The following is a 12,770-nucleotide window of genomic DNA, read 5'->3' on the forward strand; positions in this document are numbered from 1 at the left end:
TGTCTCTGGAGCTCAGAGGAGCACATGACAGTGTGTGGCTGTGTGTGGCTCTACAGTGAGCACCACTTGTGTCTGTGTGTGATCACAACGTAAGTGTAAACGGGGCCTGAGTGTGTATTTTTCGCGAGTGGGCTTGCATCGGGGGCGGGGCGGAGGATTGGCGATGCCACCTCAGCATCGTTTTGTCTAATGGCATCGTCTCAATCGGCCCAACCCTTGTGGGAATGGGGGGCGGGGAGAAGCAGCTCATTTGCATTTAAAGCCACAGTCTACAAAAACAGTCTACAGTGTACTCAGACACCAAAACGGGCAGCTTCTGGAGGCTATAATAAATGATCTGATGGGTATTTTGAAATGAATCATTACAGATACATTCTGGAGACACTAAAAAGTCTTACATCTTGTGAAAGGGGTAAAATAGGTACCCTATAAGCTTTTTTTCACTGTGTGTGGTTGATGTTTAGGTACAATTTAAGTCTACATTATTCGCCCTCCTGGGATTTTTTTTTCTTCTTTTCTTTTTCAAGTATTTCCTAAATGATGTTCTGGAAGAAAACAGAGAATTTTTTCCACAGTATTTTTATATAATACTGAATCAGATGGGCTTCCAGCTAACTCTATCAAGCCTCTTCAGCTGCTCCAGAATGCAGCAGCACGAGTGGTCTTCAATGAACCTAAACAAGCACATGTCACTCCGCTGCTAGTCCGTTTGCACTGGCTGCCAGTTGCTGCTCGCATCAAATTCAAAGCTCTGATGTTTGCTTACAAAGCGACTCCTGGCTTTGCTCCTTATCTGTCCTCACTTCTGCAGATTTATGTGCCCTCCAGAAACTTGCATTCTGTGAATGAACGTCGCCTCGTGGTTCCATCCCAAAGAGGGAAGAAATCACTTTCGCTCATGCTCACGCTCAATCTGCCCAGCTGGTGGAATGAACTCCCTAACTGCATCAGAACAGCAGAGTCACTCGCTACTTTCAAGAAACGACTAAAAACTCAACTATTTAGTCTCCACTTCACTTCCTAATCTGCAATTGCCTCTCTGAATATCACACTAACTGTACCCAAAAAAAAAAAAAAAACTAATACTACTAATACTTCCCTTCTTAGACTTTACAGACCTGAAACTTGCCTACAGCACTTATTCATTGTTGCTCTTAGTTGTGTAAATTGCTTCCTTGTCCTCATTCATAAGTCGCTTTGGATAAAAGCGTCTGCTAAATGACTAAATGTAAATGTAAATATAATATTTTTTCTTTTGGAGAAAGTCCATATTTTATTTTTGTTTTTATTGTAAAAGCAGTTTTTAATTTATTTAAAACCATTTTAAGGTCAATATTATTAGTCTCCTTAAGCAAAATTTGTTTTCGATTGTCTACAGGAGGGGTTCTCAAAGTGGGGGTCGGGACCCCCCGAGGGGTCGCGAGACAATAAAGAGAGGGTCGCCTGGTGATTTCCAAAAATCTATTTTTTTTTATTAAACCATAAGAATGCCCATATTTTATCCATAACCTACTTAAGAGAAAAAAATAGTCATTTATAGTTACTATATATTTACTATAGTAGCTTATAGTTACTAGTTCTATTGGATTGCGACCCCTGGGGTCATTACATTAAATTAAAGACACAGCAATTGCGTCAAATGCAGCAGATTGACTTTATAACAACAGGTTAAACTTTCTGGCCCATTTACAGCACTCACATACATAAAAAAATAATAATAATTAAATGAAGAATAGACTTGGGTCTATTGGTGTGTGTGCGCCATTGCATGCAAAGTTTCTGTATTTATAACCACCTCAGAGGATATTGCGGGTCGCGAGTCACTGGCATTGTCATTTTGGGGGCCGCGGGCTGAAAAGTTTGGGAACCCCTGGTCTACAGAACAAACCACTATTAGACAATGACTTGCCTAATTACCTAAACTTGCTTAATTAACCTAGTTACACCTTAAAGTGTCACTATAAACTGAATACTAGCATCTTGAAGAATATCTAGTCAAATATTATGTGCTGTCATCATGGCAAAGATAAAATAAATCAGTTATTAGAAATGAGTTATTAAAACTGTCATGTTTAGAACTGTGTTAAAAAAAATCTTCTTTCTGTTAAACAAAAACTAGGGAAAAAAAATATACATAATTCTGACTTCAACTGTACATCAAGCCACATTAACCATTTCAGAGTGTCCTGTCTGTACCTGTGACCATGGCCCAAGCTTCCACTCTGCAGGACACAGGTTGCGGTTGCAGTCTCTGCGGGACTCTGGACGCTCGTCGCTGCAGTATCGGCTGCGGATGGACTTGACTTTATCATCTCCCAGAGGCTGAACGCAGCGCACAGAGCGAGTCTGAGTGCCCGTTTTACCACACGATTTACTGCATTCACCCCACTCTCCAACCACCCATCTAAAAACAATCGACAGCACAGAAAACAGCTGATGAAGACTTATGAGCGATGCAGGGTGAAGCCTAGAAGGGATACAGCTGCAGATACTCACATCAATATACTGTAGCATCGTTTTTTGACACTGTACATCAATAAATCATATTTTTTCATTATTGTAAGGGGTAGGATTAGGGTTGGGGTAGGGATTTATGTTACTAAAATGAAATTTAATGGGTAATTTAAACAAATAATATATATATATTTGCTATATTACTGTTTTTACATTACTGCGAGGGTTGAGGTAGGGATAAACTTTATTAAAATACAATTTAATGGGTAATTTAATAAATAATATGAATACCCTTCGCTATAATTAATTCAATTTTCAATTAAATTCAATTAGGAGTAAGAATTGACATTAATAAAATACAATTATTGGGTAATTTAATAAATAATATGAATAACTTTCATTATAATTAAAGTTTCTACATTACTGTGAGGATTGTGGTGGGGGCAGACATTCTTAAAATACAATAACCTGGTAATTTAATAAATAATATAAATAATTTTCATTATAATTACTGTTGGAGTGGGGGTAAACGTTATTAGAATACAATTAACGGGTAATTTAATAAATATTCTAAATAATTTTAGGTATAATGTTTGTTTTTAACATTACTAATGGGGTTGGGGTAGGGATTGATGTTAATAAAACACAATTATTAGGTAATTTAATAAATAATTTTCATTATAATTAATGTTTTTACATTAATGTGAGGGCTGGGTGGGCGTAAACATTATTAAAACATATTTTAATTTGTAATTTATTAAGTAACATAAATAATTTTCATTATAATTACTGTTTGTATATTACTGTGAGGGTTGGGGTGGGGGCAGATGTTTTTAAAATACAATTTACACGTAATTTAATAAATTATTATATATATATATATATATATATATATATATATATATATATATATATATATATATATATATATATATATATATATATATATATATATCAATCATTATAATTACTGTTTTTACATTACTGTGAGGGCTGGGTGGGCGTAAACATTATTAAAATATATTTTAATTTGTAATTTATTAAGTAAAATAAATAATTTTCATTATAATTACTGTTTGTACATTACTGTGAGGGTTGGGGTGGGGGCAGATGTTTTTAAAATACAATTTACAGGTAATTTAATAAATTATATATATATATATATATATATATATATATATATATATATATATATATATATATATATATATATATATATATATATATATATATATATATCATTATAATTACTGTTTTTACATTACTGTGAGGGCTGGGTGGGTGTAAACATTATTAAATTACAGCTAACGGGTAATTTAATAAACATATAATACATTTCATTATAATTACTGTTTGTACAGTACTGTGATGGTTGGGTTTAGGGTTGGAGTGGGGGTAAACGTTATTTGAATATAATTAACTGGTAATTTAATAAATATAAATTATTTTAGGTAAAATGTTTTTTTTTTAACATTACTATGTGGGTTGGGGTAGGGATTGACGTCAATAAAATATAATTATTGGGTAATTCATTAAATAATATATCTATACTTTTGATTATAATTACCAGTTTTAACATACTGTGAGGGTTGGCTTTAGGGCTGGGTGTTTGTAAACATTATTAAAATACAATTTAATGGGTGATTTAATAAATAATATAAATAATTTTCATCATAATTACTGTTTTTACACTACTGTGAGGGTTGGGGTAGGAATTAACGTTAATAAAATACAATTATTGGGTAATTTAATAAATAATATATATAATTTTTATTATAATTAATGTTTTTACAGTACTGTGATGGTTGGGTTTAGGGTTGGAGTGGGGGTAAACGTTATTAGAATACAATTAATGGGTAATTTAATAAATATTATAAATGATTTTAGGTATAATGTTTGTTTTTACATTACTATGTGGGTCGGGGTAGGGATTGACGTTAATAAAATGCAATCATTGGGTAATTTAATAAACAATATTTATACTTTTCATTATAATTACTGTTTTTACATTACTGTGAGGATTTGGTTTATATATATATATATATATTGGGTTTAGGGTTGGAGTGGGGGTAAACGTTATTAAAATACAATTAATGGGTAATTTGATAAATATTTTTGTATAATTGCTGTTTTTGCAGTACTGTAAGGGTGGGTTTATGGTTGAGGTGGGGGTAGGCGTTATTAAAATATAATAATTGGATAATTTAATGAATAATATAAATAATAATTGGTATAATTACTGTTTTTACGTTACTGTGATGGTTTGGGTTTAGTGGTGGGGTAGGTGTGGACATTAATACAATACAATTTAAAGGGTAATTTAATAAATAACATGAAACATTTTCGGTATAATATTAGTTTCTAGATTACTGTAAAAGTTGGGTTTAGGGTTCAGGGTAAACATTATTAAAATACAACTAATGGGTATTTTAATAAAATCTGGTAGCAGCTGTATCCCTTCTAGCAACAACAGTTAGAGCAGTGAGACAGCGACATCTGCTGGAGTATAACAGTAGCTGCAGGAAAACTGCTAATGAAAAACTTTTTTAACTATTCATAGTCATATAACACGTGTAAATTATATATAATTTCTTTGTGAAAAACAAAGTTTTATTTTGAATGGAAATTAATGGTTCATTTATACACAGCACAAATAAAAATGAATAAATTTATGTTCCCTAAAAGTGTAAATGTGAATGAAAAGCCGAGACGGACTCACATGGGCTGCGCACACTCTCTCAGGTAACAGTCTATGAACATTGGCGGCGGCTGCTTGAGCTTGAGCTTCTCACAGAACCTGCGATGAACCATCTGCATCTCTGCAGTCTTACGACAGCCGTAACGTGCCATCTGAGTGCCTGAACACAAGATTTCCCAAATGATGTTTAACAGAGGAAGGAATTTTTCACAAAGTTTCCTATAATATTTTTTTTCTTCTGGAGAAAGTATTATTTTTCATTTTAGCTAGAATAAATGCAACTTTTAATAAAAAAGAAATAAAAATAAAAAACATTTGAAGGTCAATATTATTAGCACTCTTAAGAAATATTTGTTTTCGATAGTCTACAGAACAAACCACTGTTATACAATAACTGATATTTAGCTGAATACTAGTAGCTTGAAAAATGACTAGTCAAATATTATTTACTGTCATCATGATAAGGATAAAATAAATTAGTTATTAGAAATGAGTTATTAAAGCTATTATGCTTAGAAATGTGCTGAAAACACTTTCTCTCCGTTAAACAGAAATTGGGGAAAAATACAGGGGGCTTCAACTATAAATAAAAACAAAACTAATAAACCATGTATTCTAATGTAAATATAATATGATATTAAAATGTCAAAATGTACTCAACATTGGTCTGTCAGAGGATATGGTTAGATAATGTTATTCTTCCATTGCTTATTACAAGGGCATAGAATTGGCATGTACGGAGGGGACATGTCCCCACCAATATCCACCAATTACTGAAATGTCCCCAGCAGTAATTTAATCACCTTCAAACTAAAATAATGCTCTGTCATCCCTTAGTAACCTAGATGTGCTCAAAGGGTTCCATAGACATACAGTTGAAGTCAGAATTATTAGCCCCCCTTTGAATTTTGTTTTTAAATATTTCCCAAATGATGTTTCACAGAGCAAGGAATTTCACAGTATGTCTGATAAAATGTTTTCTTCTGGTCTTACTTGTTTTATTTTGGCTAGAATAAAAGCAGTTTTTAATTTTTACCAATTACCAAAATTTTATATTTTTTGATAGTCTACAGCAGGGGTTCTCAAAGTGGGGGTCGGGACCCCCCGAGGGGTTGCAGGACAATGAAGGGGGGTCGCCTGGTGATTTCCAAAAGTCTATTTATTTTTATTAAACCATAAGAATTACCATATTTTATCCATAACCTACTTAACAGAAAAAAAATAGTCGTTTATAGTTACTATATATTTACTACAGTAGCATATAGTTACCAGTTGTATTGGATTACGACCCCTGGGGTCATTACATTACATTAAAGACACAGCAATAGCGTCAAATGCAGCAGATTGATTTTATAACACCAGGTTAAACTTTCTGGCCCATTTACAGCACTCACATACATTAAAAATTTTTTTAATGAAGAATAGACTTGGGTCTATTGGTGTGTGTGCGCCATTGCATGCAAAGTTTCTGTATTTATAACCACCTCAGAGGATTTTGCGGGTCGCGAGTCACTGGCATTGTCATTTTGGGGGTCGCAGGCTGAAAAGTTTGGGAACCCCTGGTCTACAGAACAAACCACTATAAGACATTGCCTTGCCTAAGTACCCTAACCTGCCTAGTTAACCTTATTAACCTAGTTCAGCCTTTAAATGTCACTTTAAACTGTATAGAAGTGTCTTGAAAAATATCTAGTTAAATATTATTTACTGTCATCATAGCCAAAAGATAAAATAAATCAGTTATTAAAAATGAGTTATTAAAACTATTATGTTTAGAAATGTGTTAAACAGAAAATGGGGAAAAAAATAAACGGGGGCTTATAATTCTGACCTCAACTGTAAATAATAGACAATAGGGATAAAATAGTTAAATTGCGTCACATATCTCTCAAAATGTCTGTACGTTTATACCTCCTCAAAGTCAGAGTACAGTAAAATCATGGAGATAGACTTTTGCGGCATAGGACATGCTTCATTAATTGTTGTTTGGATTATTAAGGGCTCTATTTTGACGGTCCATGTGCAGAGCGCAAAACGCAGGGCGCAAACGCTTTCAGGGCGTGTCAGAACGCTTTTTTGCTAACTTAAGGATGGGAAAATCCGCTTTGCGCCATGGCGCATGGTCTAAAAGAGTTGAGTTTATTTTCTTAATGAGTTATAGGTGTGTTTTGAGAATAAACCAATCAGAGTCTCATCTTCCATTCCCTTTAGGAGCCAGTTATGTCGCGCCATCAGCGCATTTGCTATTTACATGACGTAAAGTAGGTTCACTTTCGCTTTCACTCTTGAATAGGGAAACCTTTACGCACAGACATCAATTAGCCTATAAATAATTAATTTAGTTTGTTAAGCGCAAAGATTTGTTTCAAAACTATTTCTAAATTCAGTTCTAATTTCCAGCAAACGAATAGTGAACAATAATAACCAAGTGTGGTCAAAATACTGAGTTATTTCCAAATACACCTGCCATGCCCCATATGGTCTAAAATTTGACAGGTGGACAAATCCAAGCTTGTTTTTAATAAAACAAATATAAATATGGATATAATAAATAATACTGCCAATAATAACTATAAACATTATACAAAAGCAAATTGAATGAACTGAAAAAGCCTACCGAGATGAAGAAAGTATGAAGGCAGTGGTTTTTAAAATAATGTAGGCTAGAAAATAATGTTTTGTAATATTCTAATCATTTATATTAATATCCTATATATATCCTTATTATATATATATATATATATATCCTTAATATATTATATATTTTTCATGTGTAAAGATATTTGCGTATTGCTCTACATCTTGTGTGTGGTGTGTAAGCCAGGTGCACTTTGCGCCAGACAATAGACCGACTTTGTTCTGGTCTAAAGAACAGACTATTTACAGTTTCTCAAAATAGCAACGCGCCAAAACACGCCTGCTTTTTTAGACCAGAACGCCTATGGGCGCACATATGAGCGCAAATGCCTTTGCTATTTAAACAGCGGGGCGCAACACCTCAAAATGACCCTTGCGCCGAGCTAAAAGTAGTAAAAGACTATTGCGCTGCGCCTTGCGCCACATTGCGCCGGGTGTGTGATAGGGCCCTAAGTGTTTAAATGCGTTTAAAAGCACGAAACAGAATTTGTGCTGTTCAATACATGTGCTCTGGGGATGTACGTCTCCACCAATATCAAGAGCAAATCTACGCCCTTGGCTTTTTAAAAAAAGTGAATGCATCTTTGTAGACGGTAGAGATGTAAGGGGAACTCTGCTGTGTATCTACATCACACTGATCTGAACTGAATGACGGTGAGGATTCGAGTACCTCGTCCACAGGGTTTGGAGCAGGGTGTCCATCTCTTCACCACCCAGGAAAATGGCACAGCGTTATCAGGCACCATGTTATTCTCATTGGCTCCGTTGTTGTCGTTGTCAGTGATGTATTTGATAGACAGCTTGACTTTAGCTGATCCGTGCATTCTGATCTTTAACACAGTTCAAGACAATCCATTCAGACCAGTTCAGTTATGTGTGTGTGTGTACACTTGTGCTTATGTGTGTTTACATGTATATGTGTGCATTTCTGTGTGTGTGTTTATGTGTTTCAACATGTGTGTGTGTGTGTGTGTTTTTACTTGTGTGTTTGTGTGTGTGTGTTTTCACTCATCTGTGTATGTGTTTGTTCTGTGAGTCTACACATGTTAATGTGTGTGTGTTTGTAGACATACAGTATGTGTGTGTATATGTTTGTATAAGTGTTTCTACTCATGTTGATGTGTGTGTGTGTGTGTGTTTGAGTGTTTCTACTTGTGTGTGTGTGCATATGTTTCCACTCATCTGGGTATTTGTTTGTTTGTGTGTCTATATGTGTGTGTTTGTTTGTGTGTGTGTGTGTGTGTGTGTGTGTGTGTGTGTGTGTGTGTGTGTGTGTGCGTGCATCTACTCTTGAGTATTCATGTGTTTGTGTGTGTCTACATACAGTGTGTGTTTATAGCTTTGTGTTTGTGTGTTTATTCCTGCGTGTGTGTGTTATTGTTTCTACTTGTGTGTGTTCATGTGTTTGTGTGTGTGTGTGTCTGTGTGCATGTGTATGCATCTACTCTTGTGTACTTATGTGTTTGTGTGTCAACACAGTTTGTGTGTGTCTATATGTGTGTGTTTCTTCTAGCGTGCATGTTATTGTGTTTCTACATGTCTCTATGTGTTTGTGTCTGTGTCAATTTGTGGGTGAGCTATGTATGCATCTTCTTTTGAGTATTCATGAGTTTGTGTGTGTCTAGATACAGTATGTGTGTTTATAACTGTGTGTGTGTGTGTGTGTGTGTGTGTTTATTCTTGCGTGTGTATGTTATTGTTTCTACATGTGTGCGTATGTGTTTGTATGTGTCTACTTGTGTGTTTGTATGCATCTACTCTTGAGTATTCATGTGTTTGTGTGTGTCTAGATATAGTATGTGTGTTTATAACTGTGTGTGTGAGTTCCATCTTGCGTATGTACGTTATTGTTTCTACATGTGTGCGTATGTGTTTGGTATGTGTTTGTATGTGTTTACTTGTTTGTGTGTGTGTGTGTTTATTCCTGCGTGTGTGTGTGTTATTGTTTCCACTTGTGTGTGTATATGTTTGTGTGTATGCCTTCTTGTGTGTGTGTGTGTGTGTCTGTGTGCATGTGTATGCATCTACTCTTGTATATTTATGTGTTTGTATGTGTCTACACAGTTTGTGTGTGTCTATATGTGTGTGTTTATGAGTTTGTTTGTCTGTGTGTGTGCATGGTATTGTGTTTCTACATGTCTCTATGTGTTTGTGTCTGTGTCAATGTGTGTGTGTGCTATGTATGCATCTACTCTTGTGTATTCATGTGTTTGTGTGTGTCTAGATACTCTGTGTGTTTCTAACTGTGTGTGTGTGTGTGTGTTTATTCCTGTGTGTATGTTATTGTTTCTACATGTGTGCGTATGTGTTTGTATGTGTATACTTGTGTGTGTGTGTGTGTGTGTGTGTGCATCTACTCTTGAGTATTCTTGTGTTTGTGTGTGTCTACATACAGTATGTGTGTTTATAGCTTTGTGTGTGTGTGTGTGTGTGTGTTTATTCCAGCGTGTGCGTGTTATTGTTTCTACTTGTGTGTGTGTGTATGTGTTTGTGTGTATGCCTACTTGTGTGTGTGTGAGTGTGTGTCTGTGTGCATGTGTATGCATCTACTCTTGTGTATTTATGTGTGTGTGTGTGTCTACACAGTTTGTGTGTGTGTGTACTCATCTGTGAATGTTTTGTGAGTGTGTCTTTCTATGTATTTATGAGTTTGTGTGTGTTTCTACTTATGTGTGTATGTGGTTTGTGTATGTGGGTACTTACGTGTGTGTTTCAATGTGTGTGTGTGTGTATGTTTTTTTGTGTATTTATGTTTGTGTGTGTGTCTGCTTATGTGTGTGTTTCTTTCTATGTTTGCTTATGTGTGTGTACATGTGCTTTTGAGTTTGTTTCTACTTGTGTGTGTGTGTGTGTGTCTATTTGTGTTTATGTGTTTGTTTCTCCTCTTGTTTGCTTATGTGTGTGTACATGTGCTTATGAGTTTGTTTCTACTTGTATGTGTATGTGTGTGTGTGTGTGTGTGTGTGTGTGTGTGTGTGTGTGTGTGTGTGTCTACTTGTGTATATGTGTTTGTTTCTCCTTTTGTTTGCTTATGTGTGTGTACATGTGCTTATGAGTTTGTTTCTACTTGTATGTGTGTGTGTGTGTGTGTGTGTGTGTGTGTCTATTTGTGTTTATGTGTTTGATTCTCCTTTTGTTTGCTTATGTGTGTGTACATGTTCTTATGAGTTTGTTTCTACTTGTGTGTGTGCATGTGTGTGTGTGTGTGTCTACGTGTGTATATGTGTTTGTTTCTCCTTTTGTTTGCTTATGTGTGTGTACATGTGATTATGAGTTTGTTTCTACTTACTGTACTGTGTCTACATGTGTTTGTATGTGTTTCTACATGTCTGTGTGAGTGTGTGTGTGTGTGTGTGTGTGTGTGTGTGTGTGTGTGTGTGTGTGTGTGTGTGTGTGTGTTTAAGAATTACCATTATAACCACATCGTTCTTCAGCGGGCCGTTGGTTTGGATGGTGTCCTTGTTGTTTTTATTCTCATACTCCCATTCTAGACCTTTTTCGATGACTGAGCGCGTCTCTGGATAATCTTCATGCGAATTGAGAAAGAAATCACCTGATGCTTTATTCTTGACAGCTGAAAATAAAGAGAGAGAGAGAATTCCATTACACACTGCAAATAAATGCTTTTGGTACTTAAGAGTCTTGTTTCTAATGCAAATATCTAAAAAATCATAAATCAATAAGCTTTTTCTAGATAAACTAAAAATATTGTCTTGTTTGTGATAATATTGATTATTTGCTTGTTTAATGTTGTTTGCTTTTTGTTAATAATAGAATAATTTAGGGCGAAGCAGTGTCGCAGTAGGTAGTGCTGTCGCTTCACAGCTGGAAGGTTACTGGTTCGAGCCTCGACTCAGTTGGCGTTTCTGTGTGGAGTTTGCATGTTGTCCCTGCGTTCGCGTGAGTTTGCTCCGGGAGCTCCAGTTTCCCAAACAGTCCAAAGACATGCGGTACAGGTGAATTGGGTAGGCTAAACTGTCCGTAGTGTATGAGTGTGTGTGTGAATGTGAATGTTTCCCAGAGATGGGTTGCGGCTGGAAGGGCATCCGCTGCGTAAAAAACTTGCTAGATAAGTTGGCGGTTCATTCCGCTGTGGCGACCCCAGATTAATAAAGGGACTAAGCCGACAAGAAAATGAATGAATGAATATTATAATTTATTCATTTTCTTTCAGCTTCACCCCATTCACACGGGGCTTCAGCGTCAATGCTTGACAGAGGGCGTGTCTGAAGTTGAGGCTGATGCAATCGTCATAGTAGCGTCAGCCAATGAAATTAGTCAGCAATCGGCTATTATCTGAGCTAGTGTATTTCCATACAGCGATCTGATTGGCTGACACTTCAGTCGGCGCTTGAAATGTTGAGAAAGACCCAACTTCTGCAGCGAGCAATGCCACTGAAGCGGCGCCAACAGATCCACAATGCAGTTCGGCAATGGCTGAGGTCACCCATTTTAAGTGAATGGGAAGCGTTGACGCTGATGCCCCGTGTAAATAGGGCATTAGTCCATACCTGCCAACATTTGTCTAAAACTCCAATAGGCCGGGGGACGGAGGAGGGGTGGGGGTTTGAGGGATTAGTGGGGGTTGATGGGATGGTGTTTGTCTGAATAACACAGTTGAGATCTGGGTTAGTAACTGTACTGTGGTGTTAGTAACTATATGGACCAGGTATCGGGCGGCCACTGCAATCAGATACTATATCAAAGTCGGCGACCCGTGGATATTAAAGCTGAAGAGCGGGGTTGGGGGGGGGCTAAAATTAAGAGAGTTTTCCGGGAGAAATAACAAAACGGGAGGATGGTGAGAGATGGGTCTGAAATACAGGAGACTCCTGGGAAAAGAGGAAATGTTGGCAGATTAACCCTTTTATTCATCAGGGAATTGATACAGCTAAATTAACCACCAACTTATTCACCATATGTTTTACATAGCCTTCCAGCTGCAACCCAGTACTGGGAAACACCCATACACACTCACATT

At 36.1% G+C, this 12,770-nt stretch overlaps 1 protein-coding gene and 1 long non-coding RNA gene across 7 annotated transcripts in view; one reads left to right on the forward strand and one right to left on the reverse strand.

Moving 5' to 3' along the window:
- Positions 1 to 12,770, forward strand: part of LOC141377608 (uncharacterized) — a 135,572-nt gene that overhangs the window by 106,723 nt on the left and 16,079 nt on the right. The gene's annotated exons all lie outside the window — the stretch shown is intronic.
- Positions 1 to 12,770, reverse strand: part of LOC101884594 (A disintegrin and metalloproteinase with thrombospondin motifs 2) — a 467,863-nt gene that overhangs the window by 13,670 nt on the left and 441,423 nt on the right. For all 6 annotated transcript variants that reach the window (XM_073922289.1, XM_073922287.1, XM_073922286.1 and 3 more), the window contains 4 exons: positions 11,200 to 11,363; positions 8,460 to 8,619; positions 5,174 to 5,312; positions 2,197 to 2,404 (listed from right to left, as the gene is read on the reverse strand). In XM_073922289.1, the coding sequence (XP_073778390.1) occupies positions 2,197 to 2,404; positions 5,174 to 5,312; positions 8,460 to 8,619; positions 11,200 to 11,363 (671 nt within the window). The remainder of the gene's footprint in view (positions 1 to 2,196; positions 2,405 to 5,173; positions 5,313 to 8,459; positions 8,620 to 11,199; positions 11,364 to 12,770) is intronic.

Source organism: Danio rerio, chromosome 14, assembly GCF_049306965.1.
Source record: "Danio rerio strain Tuebingen ecotype United States chromosome 14, GRCz12tu, whole genome shotgun sequence".
NCBI classification, from domain to species: domain Eukaryota; kingdom Metazoa; phylum Chordata; class Actinopteri; order Cypriniformes; family Danionidae; genus Danio; species Danio rerio.